The following is a 14933-nucleotide window of genomic DNA, read 5'->3' as shown; positions in this document are numbered from 1 at the left end:
GAGAGAGAAAATTAGATGAGGTGATGGTCAGAGAGAGGAAAGTGGGAAATGGAGAAATCAGAGATGGAAAAGTTTTTAGTGAAAACCAGATCTAGGTATTGGCCATCCTCGTGGGTGCTGGCTGCAGTCCACTGTTGAAGGCCAAAAGAAGAGGTTAGAGAGAAAGCAGGAAGCCCAAGGTAGAGAGGGGTCATCAATGTGGCAGTTGAAGTCCCCAAGGAGAAGAACAGGGGAGTCTGAGGAGAGAAAGAAAGTGAGCCAGGATTCAAAGTAAGAGAGAAAGGCAGATGAGTAGAGGTAGGTGAGCGATATATGACCGCTACATGAACAGGGAGTGGAGAGAAGATCTGGACAGTGTGAGCCTCAAAGGAGGGGAAAAGCAAGAGAGGGAGGAGTAGGAAGGGTTCGGTAACGGCAGAGAGCAGGAGCCCCACACTTCCACCCCTGCCATCAGGGTGTGGATTGTGGGTGAAAGAAAGGCCACCGTAAGAGAGGGCAGCTTCCAGAGCAGAGTCAGACTGAGTGAGGGGTTGTTGAATGAGTATAACACAGTTGGAAGCAGGTGGGTATTAGCCCCTCTGCCTTCAAGTGTGTTCACCAGCGCTCTTACCTATTAACCTTTATATATATTCAATGACATATAAAAAAAGGAAAAATAAAATAACAAGGGATTTACACAGCAAAAATGGAAACAATTATTACAAACAATTAAATTATGATACTTAATGTCCATGAGATTTGCTTTTTGTGGTCCCAAATATAGAGTCCAATCTTGATCTCCAATGGGTATGCAGCCTCTTTGCATCTGGAACCAACCTCGGGACCAGGAAAAGCTATAGACAGGGGGAGAAAAAAGAAAAAAGCGCAAGGCCCATAGGGTAGTATTGTTAGATTTATAGTCAAATAAAAACGGTTATAAAAACTCACAGAATAGAAGTTGGTACAAGCATCTCGGTATCGATAATAACCGCAGGAACAGGGGTGCCAGGACGCTTCTGCTCTTTTCGGTGCGGTGATATTCAGCCCTCCTCCTCGTTCCGATCAGTGTCGTACCGCTTCCGCGTCAGCTGACTCGTGACGTCGGCGCGTGACGTCGATCAGGGGGTTGGATTAGGGGCGGTCACCTGCTTCCTCTTCGAGCACGGAACTCCAGGAGCTCCGATCACTGCGTCCTCTCAATGCCGAGTGTTGACTCCCAACTAACAGCAGCAACCTTAGCAATGTCCGCCCTACGCGTTTCAAGGACGCTTGTCCTCTTCGTCAGGGGCACGTTCATTGCTGGTTGCTCGAGTCTCAGTGTTATATAGCATACATGTGTTAATTAAACAATTAATTATTTGCATCAGTGCCAAATTGGTATTAATCTGCAGTGTTCCCACGAGTATGCAACATGATTAAAAGATAATCTTTAATAACATACAACATAATTATGTAATGAACAAAAGTTAAAACATCAAATTTATTATACCACTTAAAATAATTTTGTGTTAATTAAAAAACTCTGTGAACACTGCAAGAAAATACTGCACCGACACACTTTATTCGAGCAAATACCCGGTATGTACCTGGCAGATACCTGGAATGCGCCGCTCCTCACCTCTGACAAGCCCCGTTGCGTTTGCCTTCCCAGCCTGGGTTCATGCCTGGCTGATGGGCGGCTGATCTGTTAAATGATAATGATTAGGATTTAATAGGCTGCAATGCTTCGCGTGTCTACCAGATGGCATAAATTCATGAATTGTAATGCAGTATATATATATATACTGTGCAGTATTGCAGCAAGCGGGAATAAAATGCTTCAATCCCTGCCTGGAAAATAACCCAATGCACTCGGGCAGAAAACAGTCACAAACCTCAATACACCCGGGTATACCCGAATTCGTGGGACTAGCCGAGCTCGAATAAAGTGTGTCGCCAGTGTACCATTACATTATATTGATTCATTGATTATTAAATAGACATTGTAAAACATTGTAAAAACAAAATGTTAATAAATTATCTAATTCCATTTATCTGTAATGATGACATTAAAAATTATTTGGTATTATAAAAAAGCTGCCATATCAATTTCTTCGTTGAGCCCATTAGGAGACAAGGTGTTAAGCTGATGTATCCAAAAAGTCTCTCTTTGTCTCAGCCTTAGCACCCTGTCTCCTCCATATTCATTGGGCCCTATGTGTTCTATTCCAGTGACCTTTAATTTTGCTGGATCCTTATTGTGTTTATAAAAGAAATGTCTAGGAACACTGAGTCATTAATCCTTTTAAAATATTATTTCTATGTTCTAAAAACCGATTTTTAAGACTTCTTTTAGTTCTACCTACGTATTGTTGGCCACATTCGCATTCCAATAAATATACTACAAATGTAGTTTTGCTGTTAATTAGATCTCTTATCGGATATAATTTAGATGAGTGTTTTGATTTAATTGAGACAGCCCCTTTATTTATATGTTTACATGTAATACACCTACCTCCACAGCAATAATTGCCTACTGTTTTGGAAGATACTAGCGTTTTGTTTCCAAGTGTTTTGACTTTCCTTAGTTTAGAAGGTGCTAGAATGTTTTTAATGGTCCGTGCTCTTTTATAAACTACTCGAGGTCTGTCAGAAATGATTGGTGCTAATACTGGATCACACTTCAATATATCCCAATGACGGGTCATAATGTTTTTAATTTTTGTAGCTGCTCCATTATATTGTATAATAAATAATGCATCCTGAGTATCCTGTCTAGTTTTATTGCTACCATTCTGTTTTAGTGTGAGTGATCTGTCCATGTTCAAAGCTCTCTGATAGGCCTGGTGTACATTATGTTCATCATGACCCTTTGTGATGTGATGTGGAATCTTTATACACAAATATATTACACATAGATGGATTGCTAGCATTAGATCATTTTTTAACAAGGGATGTTTCCATGGCAGCTACACAAAGAGAGTTTATTTTAGATTGTGTAGAATTTATTTTAAAGAGAAATTATTATAAGTTTCAAGATTCATTTTATCTCCAAACTAAGGGAACAGCTATGGGGACATCATTTGCCCCCAGTTACACAAACTTGATGATGGGGTACTGGGAGGAATTATTTATATGGAACCATAACCCTCATTTGGCAAACCTAGTATTATTTAAACGTTTCATTGATGACATTTTAATGATATGGAAGGGCAGTATATTAGAATTAGAAGAGTTTTTAGGATACATTAATTCCAATTGTTTTAATTTAAAATTTACGTATAATTTTAGTTCTACAAATATAGTGTTTTTAGATTTGGTTTTAACAAGTTCTGACAATAATGAAATAATTACTACCACGCACTATAAAAAGGTTGACAGCAACAAATTTTTGGATGCTGCTAGCAACCATCATCCAAGATGGATAACTAACATTGCTTATAGTCAATTCCTAAGAATTAGGCGCAATTGTAATAAAAGGGAAGATTTTGTCAGACAATCTCTATTATTAAAAACAAAATTATTAAAAAAGGGTCATGATGAACATAATGTACACCAGGCCTATCAGAGAGCTTTGAACATGGACAGATCACTCACACTAAAACAGAATGGTAGCAATAAAACTAGACAGGATACTCAGGATGCATTATTTATTACACAATATAATGGAGCAGCTACAAAAATTAAAAACATTATGACCCGTCATTGGGATATATTGAAGTGTGATCCAGTATTAGCACCAATCATTTCTGACAGACCTCGAGTAGTTTATAAAAGAGCACGGACCATTAAAAACATTCTAGCACCTTCTAAACTAAGGAAAGTCAAAACACTTGGAAACAAAACGCTAGTATCTTCCAAAACAGTAGGCAATTATTTCTGTGGAGGTAGGTGTATTACATGTAAACATATAAATAAAGGGGCTGTCTCAATTAAATCAAAACACTCATCTAAATTATATCCGATAAGAGATCTAATTAACTGCAAAACTACATTTGTAGTATATTTATTGGAATGCGAATGTGGCCAACAATACGTAGGTAAAACTAAAAGAAGTCTTAAAAATCAGTTTTTAGAACATAGAAATAATATTTTAAAAGGATTAATGACTCATAGTGTTCCTAGACATTTCTTTTATAAACACAATAAGGATCCAGCAAAATTAAAGGTCACTGGAATAGAACACATAGGGCCCAATGAATATGGAGGAGACAGGGTGCTAAGGCTGAGACAAAGAGAGACTTTTTGGATACATCAGCTTAACACCTTTTCTCCTAATGGGCTCAACGAAGAAATTGATATGGCAGCTTTTTTATAATACCAAATAATTTTTAATGTCATCATTACAGATAAATGGAATTAGATAATTTATTAACATTTTGTTTTTACAATGTTTTACAATGTCTATTTAATAATCAATGAATCAATATAATGTAATGGTATTTTCTTGCAGTGTTCACGGAGTTTTTTAATTAACACAAAATTATTTTAAGTGGTATAATAAATTTGATGTTTTAACTTTTGTTCATTACATAATTATGTTGTATGTTATTAAAGATTATCTTTTAATCATGTTGCATACTCGTGGGAACACTGCAGATTAATACCAATTTGGCACTGATGCAAATAATTAATTGTTTAATTAACACATGTATGCTATATAACACTGAGACTCGAGCAACCAGCAATGAACGTGCCCCTGACGAAGAGGACAAGCGTCCTTGAAACGCGTAGGGCGGACATTGCTAAGGTTGCTGCTGTTAGTTGGGAGTCAACACTCGGCATTGAGAGGACGCAGTGATCGGAGCTCCTGGAGTTCCGTGCTCGAAGAGGAAGCAGGTGACCGCCCATAATCCAACCCCCTGATCGACGTCACGAGTCAGCTGACGCGGAAGCGGAACGACACTGATCGGAACGAGGAGGAAGGCTGAATATCACCGCACCGAAAAGAGCAGAAGCGTCCTGGCACCCCTGTTCCTGCGTTTATTATTGATACCGAGATGCTTGTACCAACTTCTATTCTGTGAGTTTTTATAACCGTTTTTATTTGACTATAAATCTAACAATACTACCCTATGGGCCTTGCGCTTTTTTCTTCTTTCTTCCTCAGACTGAGTGAGCCAGGTTTCAGTTATATCAAATAGGAGCAGAGAGTGAGAGAGAAAGAAGTCATGCACAGAGAGGAACTTGTTAGAGAGGGAGCGAGCATTCCAAAGGACACAGGAGAAAGGGAGAGAGTAGGGAGGGTGGCAGGGGATGGGTTGGAGGGGTTGATACCAGAAGGAGTAGAGGTTGCATTTGGCAGGCGAGGACAAGAGCGTGTAGAAATAAGGCAGGGACCATGTGAGGAGGATTTGTAGGGGTGTGTTTTAGTGCAGGGGGTATAGCTGTTTAATGACTGAGGGCGCAGGTAAGTAAGGAGTTCATGTGAATTGAGAAGTGGCGAAGGAAGGAGAGATGGAGATATATGAATAGAGTTGGAGACATGAGGCTGGTAGAAAGAAGTGCATAATTTTGAAATAAGTGAGGCCACAGGAAATATAAATAGTAAAGGCGGCGTCACAGCAATAGTAAAGTGCTGAAATGTGCGGTCTGGGATAGATAATATCCTCCTCTTCAGCGTAGATCAAATCCAGGAATCAGGACCAGTAGGTGTTGTCCACTTGTTCACTCCTTTTTGAACCCCCATTTAAACTCAAGCACTGTACGCTACATCAAACATGGCTGCAAAGGCTGCTGTGCTCTTACTAATAGATTTACTGATTCAAGATCAGCCCAGTCCGTTTTAAACAGGGTTCTTGTCCTGCCTAGGTGTGAAAGCTGAATTTAATTAAGGTGTGTTTAGAGACAGAATTTAAATATAGTTTTTGTCTGCAATACCGGCCAGAAACTCAAGTCTGCGATCGCGAGTTATTGTGTCTTAATCTAATTGCAATGCAACCTATTCCCGTTAATGTGCGCACGATCCGCTATTACACAGATGTTTAGTACTGTACTGTATGTACTTCAAGTGTATTTCATTGAAATCTAAAGAGTAAAAACGTAAACACGCCAAAAAGTATTTTTAGAGAATGAAATGGTTTTTTTTGCACACGTTGTTAAAGTAAAAATGAATAATACAAAATACATCACATCTTCCAAATTTAAAATATTCTTTTTTTTTCATCTAAGTGGCTTGCTCTTGGATGTCTTGGCCTGTAAGGAAAGAGACCATATTAAATATGAATAATCGTACATACAGTAGTAGTGTGCTGTGGAGCCTTGTTGAAACGCATACAGTATGCGTGTTAGTGTTTCTGCGCATGCGTATCACTGTGGAACCTGGTTGAAAATAAAATTACTGTATGATACAGTAGTTGCATGAATTACAGTACTGTACATTACCTCATGGTCTCGATAGATGTCTTTTTTACATTAATATGGTGCGTTTTATGCATGTCATAGCATATGTTTCTGGGTTTTTTAGGTTGCCCATTCACTGCCAATGTGGTTATCTGTGCCTCCATGGGTGGCATAGGTTACCACAGGGACACTCAATGGGTTTATTTCCTACTGTGTATTGTAATGCACATTTTATTTTAATGCGTATTTATATTTTTTCAATATACATGGGCAAAAGCGTTATTGACCATACTGGTACAGTATGTCTGGTGGTAGAGGGGATGGAGGTACCGTAGTTGTCGTGGGGAGGATGCCCTTCATCCTTGCATGGCAGGGGCACTGTACTGTATAACTTTTTTATTTTCTAGATTTATATATATTTCAATTACATTAGGACTTTATGTACAGAACTACTGTAAGTGTTTTTAAATCTAAAGAGTAAAAACATGAACACCCCAAAAAGTCATTTTAAAGAATTAAATGTTTTATTTGCACCCGATAATCAAATCAAAATGAATAATACAAAAATACAAAGTTGTCTCTTTTTTCCCAAATTTATAATCTTCTTTTTTCTTCTTTGAACTGGAGGGCTCTTTTTGGACGTCTTGGTCTGTAAAGAAAGAGACTATTCAATATTAATAATCGCACCTTACATTATTCAATTCTGAGTTTTGTTTGGTTTGGGAATAAAGGACATGGTATGCATGGATTTAAGCACAGTACAGTACTGTACATTACCTGGCAGTATTGCTCATTGAGATTCCTGCACCAATGGGGAGTTTTCCAGCACATTGTCTTCGCCCGTCTCCAAACATGCAAAACATAATAGAAGCATTAAACAAGGAACTTTATAAAACACACAGAACCCCAGCAAGCTCTTTTTGGGAACCCCTGAGCCCCCACTAAATATATATGTATATAAGTGTCAAAAAGGAGAGCTATTGAGCGTGGCAAATGTATACAAAAAGCGATATAGAAGCCCAATGCTACATCCAATATGACAAAAATACACAGTAAAATACTTATTTATTCTCTTGAGAAAGGGTCATTTAGTTTAACCCTTTGGCCAAAGCATTGTAAGCCTGTGAGCCATGACAAGGCAGACCCTGTTCACAGGTCCTAACACTACCAGATAAAATACTAATATACCTCTATTAGGATTAAAATTCTCATTTGCCTCTATTAGGAGGGAGAAAGACCAACATTGGATCTATATCCAGTAAAATGAAAAGACCTGCTGACTTGGGGATGGGCGCACTTAACCTGGGAAGGAGGGGCAACTAACCTCCAACAGCTGAGACAGCTGAAAATGTTTCCCGTGTTTTAAGCCTGCCCTCCCCATCTCCCAAGTCAGCAGGTCCTTTTCATTTTACTGGATATAGATCCAATGTTGGTCTTTCCCCTTCCTAATAGAGGTAAATGGGAATTTTAGTCCTAATAGAGGTATATTAGTATTTTATCTGGTAGTGTTAGGACCTGTGAACAAGGTCTGTCTTGTCGTGGCTTACAATGCTTTGGACAAGGGGTTAAACGAAATGACCCTTTTTCAAGAGAATATATAAGTATTTTACTATGTATTTTTGTCATATTGGATGTAGCATTGGGTTTCTCTGTCACTTTTTGTGAACTTTATAAAACACAACATGTTTTAATATGTTTGTGACAGGGTGAATTCCGGATGCCTGGGAGACCTATGCTGACCTATGGTCAGCAGTCCAGCAGTGACCTGGTTAATCACAGCATGGAAAAGGCTGGGTTAATTAACCAGGTCCCATCTGCCTCATTAAGGGGCTTGAAAAACAGACTCTTGATTTGTGGAGGGGTCTTCCTGACTGAACTAGAGAAAGACATGCTGAAACTCTGAAAGGACAGAGCCTGAAATAAGGTCTGTTTATATTGGAACTCTTGCTCTTCTGTAACATGGACTTGTGAAACCCTTGCGGGGAAAAGGGCAAAGCCCTTATCAAGGACTTATGTTTTTGTTAACCCTTTATGCTGAAGAAAAGCTCTGTTATTTTTGTTCCACGTTTTTGCTGGTGGAAATAAAAAGCCTATACTCAGAACTACCACGTGTCGTTGTGTTGTCCCTGCAACAAAATTGCCAAGAGCCCTTTTATGCCTCAAAAGAGCATTGATGCGGTCTTTCACGGCTTTGAAAACAAGCTGGTTCATGTTGAAAGTACGCTCGACTTCATCCAGAATAGTTATCCATAAATTTTCTAGAAACCCCTTCTGGCCCCTCGTGACATCAAATTTTACATTTTGGCACCACCCAATGTACAGCTCATAATGGACGTTGTGTTTAAAACCTAGCATGGATAATTTGTGCACCTATTCTGCGCTTCTAATAATGTATCTCTCCCGGGTGTCCTGTGGGAGGTCGTTAAGAGTGATATCTGGGAGAGGACCAAGTCGCGTCGCTGGTTGCCTTTGCAGGGGTACACTCATGGGTGCAGCGAGTGTGCTTCAGTCAGCTGGCAAGGGCAGGTGCTCTTGGAGGATTTTTTCCTCCTATCTTAACTGTGCTCTTACCAGGGTTGTCATTGGCTCCAACACAAGGGTATATTGTGGAGACAGAGGGGTTGGGCGGGGGGCCTCCGCTGGTGTGATAGGTGCTGACGGCATGCAAGTCAATTCTGGTGATGGAGAGGGTGCACGGTGTGCATGCGGTTCCTCCAAGGGAGGAAAAGGTGCCTCCAGGTCGCCCTCCTGCTCCTGCATAGGACATACAGGGTCAGGGACACAAAACGAAAAATAGAGATCCCCAATGTCCCTGTCAATCGTCACCATTCGAACACCCATGTTACTCTCAATCCTCTCCATAAGAAGATTCAACTTGGCCTCCATTCTGTCCCTGTATTGCTGTGTTATTTTGCCAAGAATTTCGCATTGACTAAAAACATCCAACATGCGTACGACCGAGCTGGATCTGGTGCAAGGTGTGAGGGGTAATCCGGTTGGGACTCTGTGGGCAGGAACACCTCGGCCAAGCATAGATGGGTGCAGGGCAGGTTGTGCAGTTGGACATCGGTGGTCGAAGGACGTGATGAGCGGGGGACGTCTGGTTGGGCATCGGTGGGTGATGGTCAAGAAGATCGGGGCACATCTGTATAGACTTTGGTGGGTGTAGGTGAACTTGAGTGGCCCAACCCAAAAATTGTTGGTTCTTTGCCGTGGAGTTTTTGGTGCCGTTTCTTTAGGTACCTTTGACTTTCGCTGCGGGGGCTCAGAAACAGATGCTGCCTTTTGCTTTTTTGTGGCTGGGATAGCAGCAGCAAGCGTGTTCTTGCGTCCGTAGAATCGGGAACGATCCAAGAAGATGAAGCACAATACAGTATCTGGAAAAGAGTTTGTTCAGATGGAGATCAGCGTGTTGGAGGCTATGCAATTTGTGTCACCTTTTATGCACAGTATCTCTGACGTTATTCGTTGGCGGGTGTGCCCACTTGGGTACAGGTGTAAAACGTGGGCGTATACTTTACCTGTGCAGGTACATGATAAATACGCCATCACTTCTGTGGACGCAATACACATTGAAAATGCATTGCATATACCTTCATCTGTGCTTGATTTCTTTTCTAAAGCCGTCATGCCAGAAAAGTTATTTCAAAGGATCTTAGCATGAGAATACTGGAGATGTACAAGAAAGGACACCAAATAATGCGTATCAAAGCCTGGTTAGCTAAATCTGGCATCCAGGTAACACATAGCAGTGTCTGCTATCATGCCTATGGACAGACTAAAAGTGGAAAGAGGATTCACCTGGTCACAACAGAGTAAGTACTGTATACACTTATGCTCGTAAGATTCTGTGGTGTTAGAAATCTAGTTGGACTCCTGGATTTCAAATGAGAAGATTTTTTCCATCTTCTCTTTGAAATCTGTTTTTGGGCCTAGGAACAGATACAGAATATTTGAGAAAAAATGAAATCCTTCAGATATGTCCCAAACATTGTTTAAATGACTCTGCAATGTCCCCTTTTAATGGCTTCAGTACAGAACAGTATGTACACTTATCGTTCTCATTTTGTTAAAACTGTAGGGCGGCGAAGCGGCGGGTGGATGAGATCAGTGATGCAAATGATGAACAGTCTGCAGCAGCGTTTCAGTTGGTTCTGGAGAAGAGTCATAACCTAACAATATCTGAGAACAGCACTAGAGTGATGAGACGCGATTTGGGCTGGACCTATGGACCTGTCAGGTAAAGTATTTTACTGTAATATAATGCAATAGTGTTCTTAAAAGTGTAATGTAACTTGTTACAGCACTGTACTGTACCCACTGTAATGTAGCTCCTAGAGCGATAGAACAGGTGGCATATTTATTGCAGTGCAGTATTGTACAGTTCAGCTAAAGTGTTGTATGCAAAAGTGCAGGTTTACTGTTCGTGTAAAATTAATTCTTGTCAATACAGAATGCTTCCAATGAAAAGGGAGCTCAACAAGATTTAGAGTCGACCAAGCACGTGCAAGGATTGATAGTGGCAAAACTTTTCAGGATTTTATCTTTTCTGATGAGACAAGTTGTCCTAGAAAGATTCTTCACATTTGCCTTCTGCAAAGAAAGAAGTCTAGCCCTGAAACCTCGGCCCAAGCACCAAGTCAAGGCCCATGTGTGGGTTGCAATCTCGAGACTTGGACCAGGACACATAATATTTGAAGGTACAGTAAGCCAGTCACATGCTATAGTGTAATGCAGCGCTGCGCAATCTTTCCTGCTCGCTTCCCTACTTACTTGAGTCCCCCCTCCTTACCTCTCCGGCGTCAAATGACGTCATGGGGGTCACGTGACGTTGCCATGCCAACATGACTTCACATGACCCGCAGCGTAATTTGACACAGTGTTGCCATGTTGCCGAAGAGCAGGTAACTGACGTTGCAGAGGCCTCACATAATCCCCCGCCATGAATTGAAATGGCTTGGGGGAAGAGCGCAGGGCCTCTGCAACTGCTTGCACGCCCCCCCCCCCCAGGAATAATCTCGTACCCCCCCCATGGTTTGCGCACCACTGGTGTAATGCACTGTACCGGTTTATGCCATAATGCACATTTTTTCATAATTTTTACTTCTCTTTGTCCATGAATCATGGATAAAGCTTATTTTCCAGTCCATTATTGCCCCTATAGTTTAATATATTAGGGATGATTTCCCATCTGGTCACCGGTTCTTCCAGGATAATGACCCAAAACACAGTATCTCTGCTGCTTTTATGCAAGCAAGTGGAATCAACTGGGTCAGAACCCCACCAGAGTAAGTGCTGTATTGTAACTGTTTCTCGTTATCTTCAACTGTATTTATCTTTGTTATTAATTCGTCGTATTTGTCCCTAAGGTTGCAGATGCCCCTATTTGAACCCCATAGAACTGGTGTGGCGTTCGATGAAACATCACCTAAGAAAATTTGTTACGTTTGCCAACAAGGATGAACTTGTAAAAGAAATAAATAGTTTCTGGGCAAATACACTTACTGAATGGTGGAGAAACGGGTGCTGCCTCAGAAAAGAGAAGTGCTGTGATAGCACAAACAATATAGGTGTAGCGACCGAAAATATTAAAATATCCTGGCCCGAACTGTCGCTGCTGCTCAGCTGAATGAGCATCTTCCCAGGATTCTCAGGTATTGGATGCAAACAGGTCAACAGCGAGCGCACATACAGTAAAACAATAAGAAACAATGAACAATAAATGGTATGTTAACTTTCTCAGAATAAATCTGGGGTGGGGACATGTGAACTTGATATATAACAAGATAATAACCAACACTCACACGGCCATGTGTGAGTGACAATCACATCTGTTGCAGAGTGAGGTTACTTTAAAATGGTATCAGCTCCTGCTCAGGCGGCGTCTAATACTGTTCAAACGGTGCCTCCAAGAGAGATCAAGAAATGACGGGGTGGTGCCAGTCATACAATAGTATGGGGCATGGTAATGAGATATATAGATATATATACTATAAAATCACTCACACGGGCAAGTGTGAGTACCCCCTTGTCTCCTAACCTAGGGTTGCCTGGAGTGTTCTTCCTTCACGTCACTGGCAGGGGGCCCTCAGAAAGATGATAAACATGGCATGTATCGTTTCATATACATACGTGTTCAAAGTTAAATGGACATGTATAATGTGATGAATAAATATATAAAATTCACTCACATGGGCTTATGCGAGTGCCCTCCTATCTCAAAATTGATGGTATCACAGGACGTATTCGTCTCACACCTCGATACGGACAGGTATCCCCCCCAACCTAGGGTTGCCTTGGGGTATTTCTCCTACACATCAGTTCCAGGGTGCCAGAGGCTATTCAGAGTGCCCTCCTATCTCAAGATGGTTGGTATCCCACAATATGCTTGTCTCACACTTCAATCTCCCCGTCGTGTAATAACAGATGAAGGAGATTGCGTGTAAGGGATGACAGTTTATTACATAAAAACAGATAAAAGAATAAAAGTACAAGTATGCCACTTACACATAGAAATCTAATAAACTGTGCGCCTTGGGTTCCTGCTATGTTGTTGTTGCCGCCACGTCTGGCGGTGCTTGCAGGAAGTTTCAGTGAGCTATGGTGGCTGCAACAGGTAAAAAGGTCCTTAAGGTTTTGACCGACCGGTTTCGCTATACAGCTTCGTCTGGTTCATAGGATCCTGTGGTGCACCCGCTCCTTAAATATCCTACACATGGAGGGTGGGAGTATTCAAATTCTTAAACTGCGTCAAATGATTTGCAGATACTCTAAAGTTCATCCGGGCCACACATAGGCTTGATCGTTATGTATTTGATCTGCCTGTTAGACCTTAATCATATTGCGAGAGCATAATATGTATTCCTGCATTATAGGATAATGAAACGCCACAAATAGAGGCTGAGTACATGCCTTTAAGTGCTAATAACCTGCGTGATGTCCATATAGCATAGACATACCTATAATCCGAAGAAAGCACTCTGCAATGTAATGGGAATAGTAGTCTAATGCTGATTATGAAAAAAAACATGTTTTTACATATATACAAAATAAAAACAATATGGGCTTTTAGTCCCTGAAGGGGGATCAAAAATAAGGGTAAATGGCATCTTTGATGAGGCTCCCTCATCTGAGTACTATGGACCGCATGAAACAATCATAAAAGAACACGATCATAAAAACAGGCACAGCATGTGCTTCATTGCAGAGGTAGATATTACTAAATACTCTTCTGAATTTGCTCACATCTGATGTACAAAGTTCATGTATAAGCCCAATATAGAGAGCTTGACTGAAAACATATGCCATAATCACAAAATAAGCACAACAAAGGGTGCTAGTAAATGGAGTAGTGGTTATCCATAGACAGTGATGGTAACAGCTAACTGACATTAATCACACTTTATGCAAAAGATGGAAAAGTTCCTACATTTGATGAGAGGATAAGCGGGCCCAAAATAACTGATAACTGCAACTTTCATAATCAATGACAGTGATAGTAACAATATATTGGCACAGGTGGTCTGAGGCAACAACGTATATCTCAAAGGTATATGGACTGATTTTCTGATGCCAAATTTCTTCCTATAAAGACAAGAATATTCCAATGTCGATGAAACAATAAAATACAATACAAAACCTACTTCGAGAAACTGTATCTTGGTATTAGATGTAAAAAAGAACAGGGATGGACGGCACTCAAATTGAGTCAGAATGATAATAATAATAATCTGCAAGATGCACAGGGGAACAAGGAGGTATATTTGTAGATGTATTGGGGGGAGTGGGGTATATTTGTAGATGTATGGGGGGGTGGGATACATTTGTAGCTGTATTGGGGGGAGTGGGGTATATTTGTAGATGTATTGGGAGGGAGTAGGGTATATTTGAAGATGTATTGGGGGTGGGGGTGAATTTATATATGTATTGGGGGGTTAAGTAAAAGTTACACGCTAAAAAATAAAATTTCCGTGGTAGGTGCGGTATGGGTTGGGGGGGGGGAATGATTTCTGTTGGCGGCCCTGATCTCTCTCTCACACACCTCCCTGCATCAGAAACTATCTGATTGGTTACAGCCTGTCACATGGTGACCTTCGCTGTAATAATCACATTTTACTGACAAAAGAGAATCGGGTCGCTCCGTTGCGCCTACTATAAGCGCATGCTACAGATTCAATAAATTTGTTTTGAAGCGACGGCGCATCGCCAGCACTGTAAGCGCAGCCTAAAAAACCTTCCAGTGATAGAAGGCTCCTTAATGTCCATGTGCTGTAGGGCGTCTTCCAGCTACGCAAGGGGTGTGTGTATGTACAGGCATACCCCGGTTTAAGGACACTCACTTTAAGTACACTCGCGAGTAAGTACATATCGCCCAATAGGCAAACGGCAGCTCACGCATGCGCCTGTCAGCACGTCCTGAACAGCAATACCGGCTCCCTACCTGTACCAAAGCTGTGCGCAAGCGGGGAGACTATAGAGCCTGTTACAAATGCGTTATTTACATCAGTTATGCACGTATATGATGATTGCAGTACAGTACATGCATCAATAAGTGGGGAAAAGGTCATGCTTCACTTTAAGTACATTTTCGCTTTACATACATGCTCCGGTCCCATTGCGTACGTTAATGCGGG

At 41.0% G+C, this 14933-nt stretch overlaps 1 protein-coding gene across 8 annotated transcripts in view; it reads left to right on the top strand.

Moving 5' to 3' along the window:
- The window catches only part of LOC142488400 (uncharacterized), a 68660-nt gene that overhangs the window by 41106 nt on the left and 12621 nt on the right, over positions 1–14933 (top strand). Inside the window, exons 3-5 of one of the 8 annotated variants that reach the window (XM_075588886.1) lie at positions 10382–10540; positions 10837–11000; positions 11670–11954. The exons of 4 other annotated variants lie outside the window; for them this stretch is intronic. In XM_075588886.1, coding sequence (XP_075445001.1) covers positions 11930–11954 — 25 coding nt within the window. In that variant the 5' untranslated portion in view covers positions 10382–10540; positions 10837–11000; positions 11670–11929. 3 more of the 8 variants (XM_075588885.1, XM_075588889.1, XM_075588890.1) reach the window with 3 other exon arrangements.

The sequence above is a fragment of the Ascaphus truei genome, chromosome 2 (assembly GCF_040206685.1).
Source record: "Ascaphus truei isolate aAscTru1 chromosome 2, aAscTru1.hap1, whole genome shotgun sequence".
In the NCBI taxonomy this organism is placed as follows: domain Eukaryota; kingdom Metazoa; phylum Chordata; class Amphibia; order Anura; family Ascaphidae; genus Ascaphus; species Ascaphus truei.
Note: the sequence above shows the minus strand (reverse complement) of the source record. Positions and strands in the feature narration are given on the sequence as shown.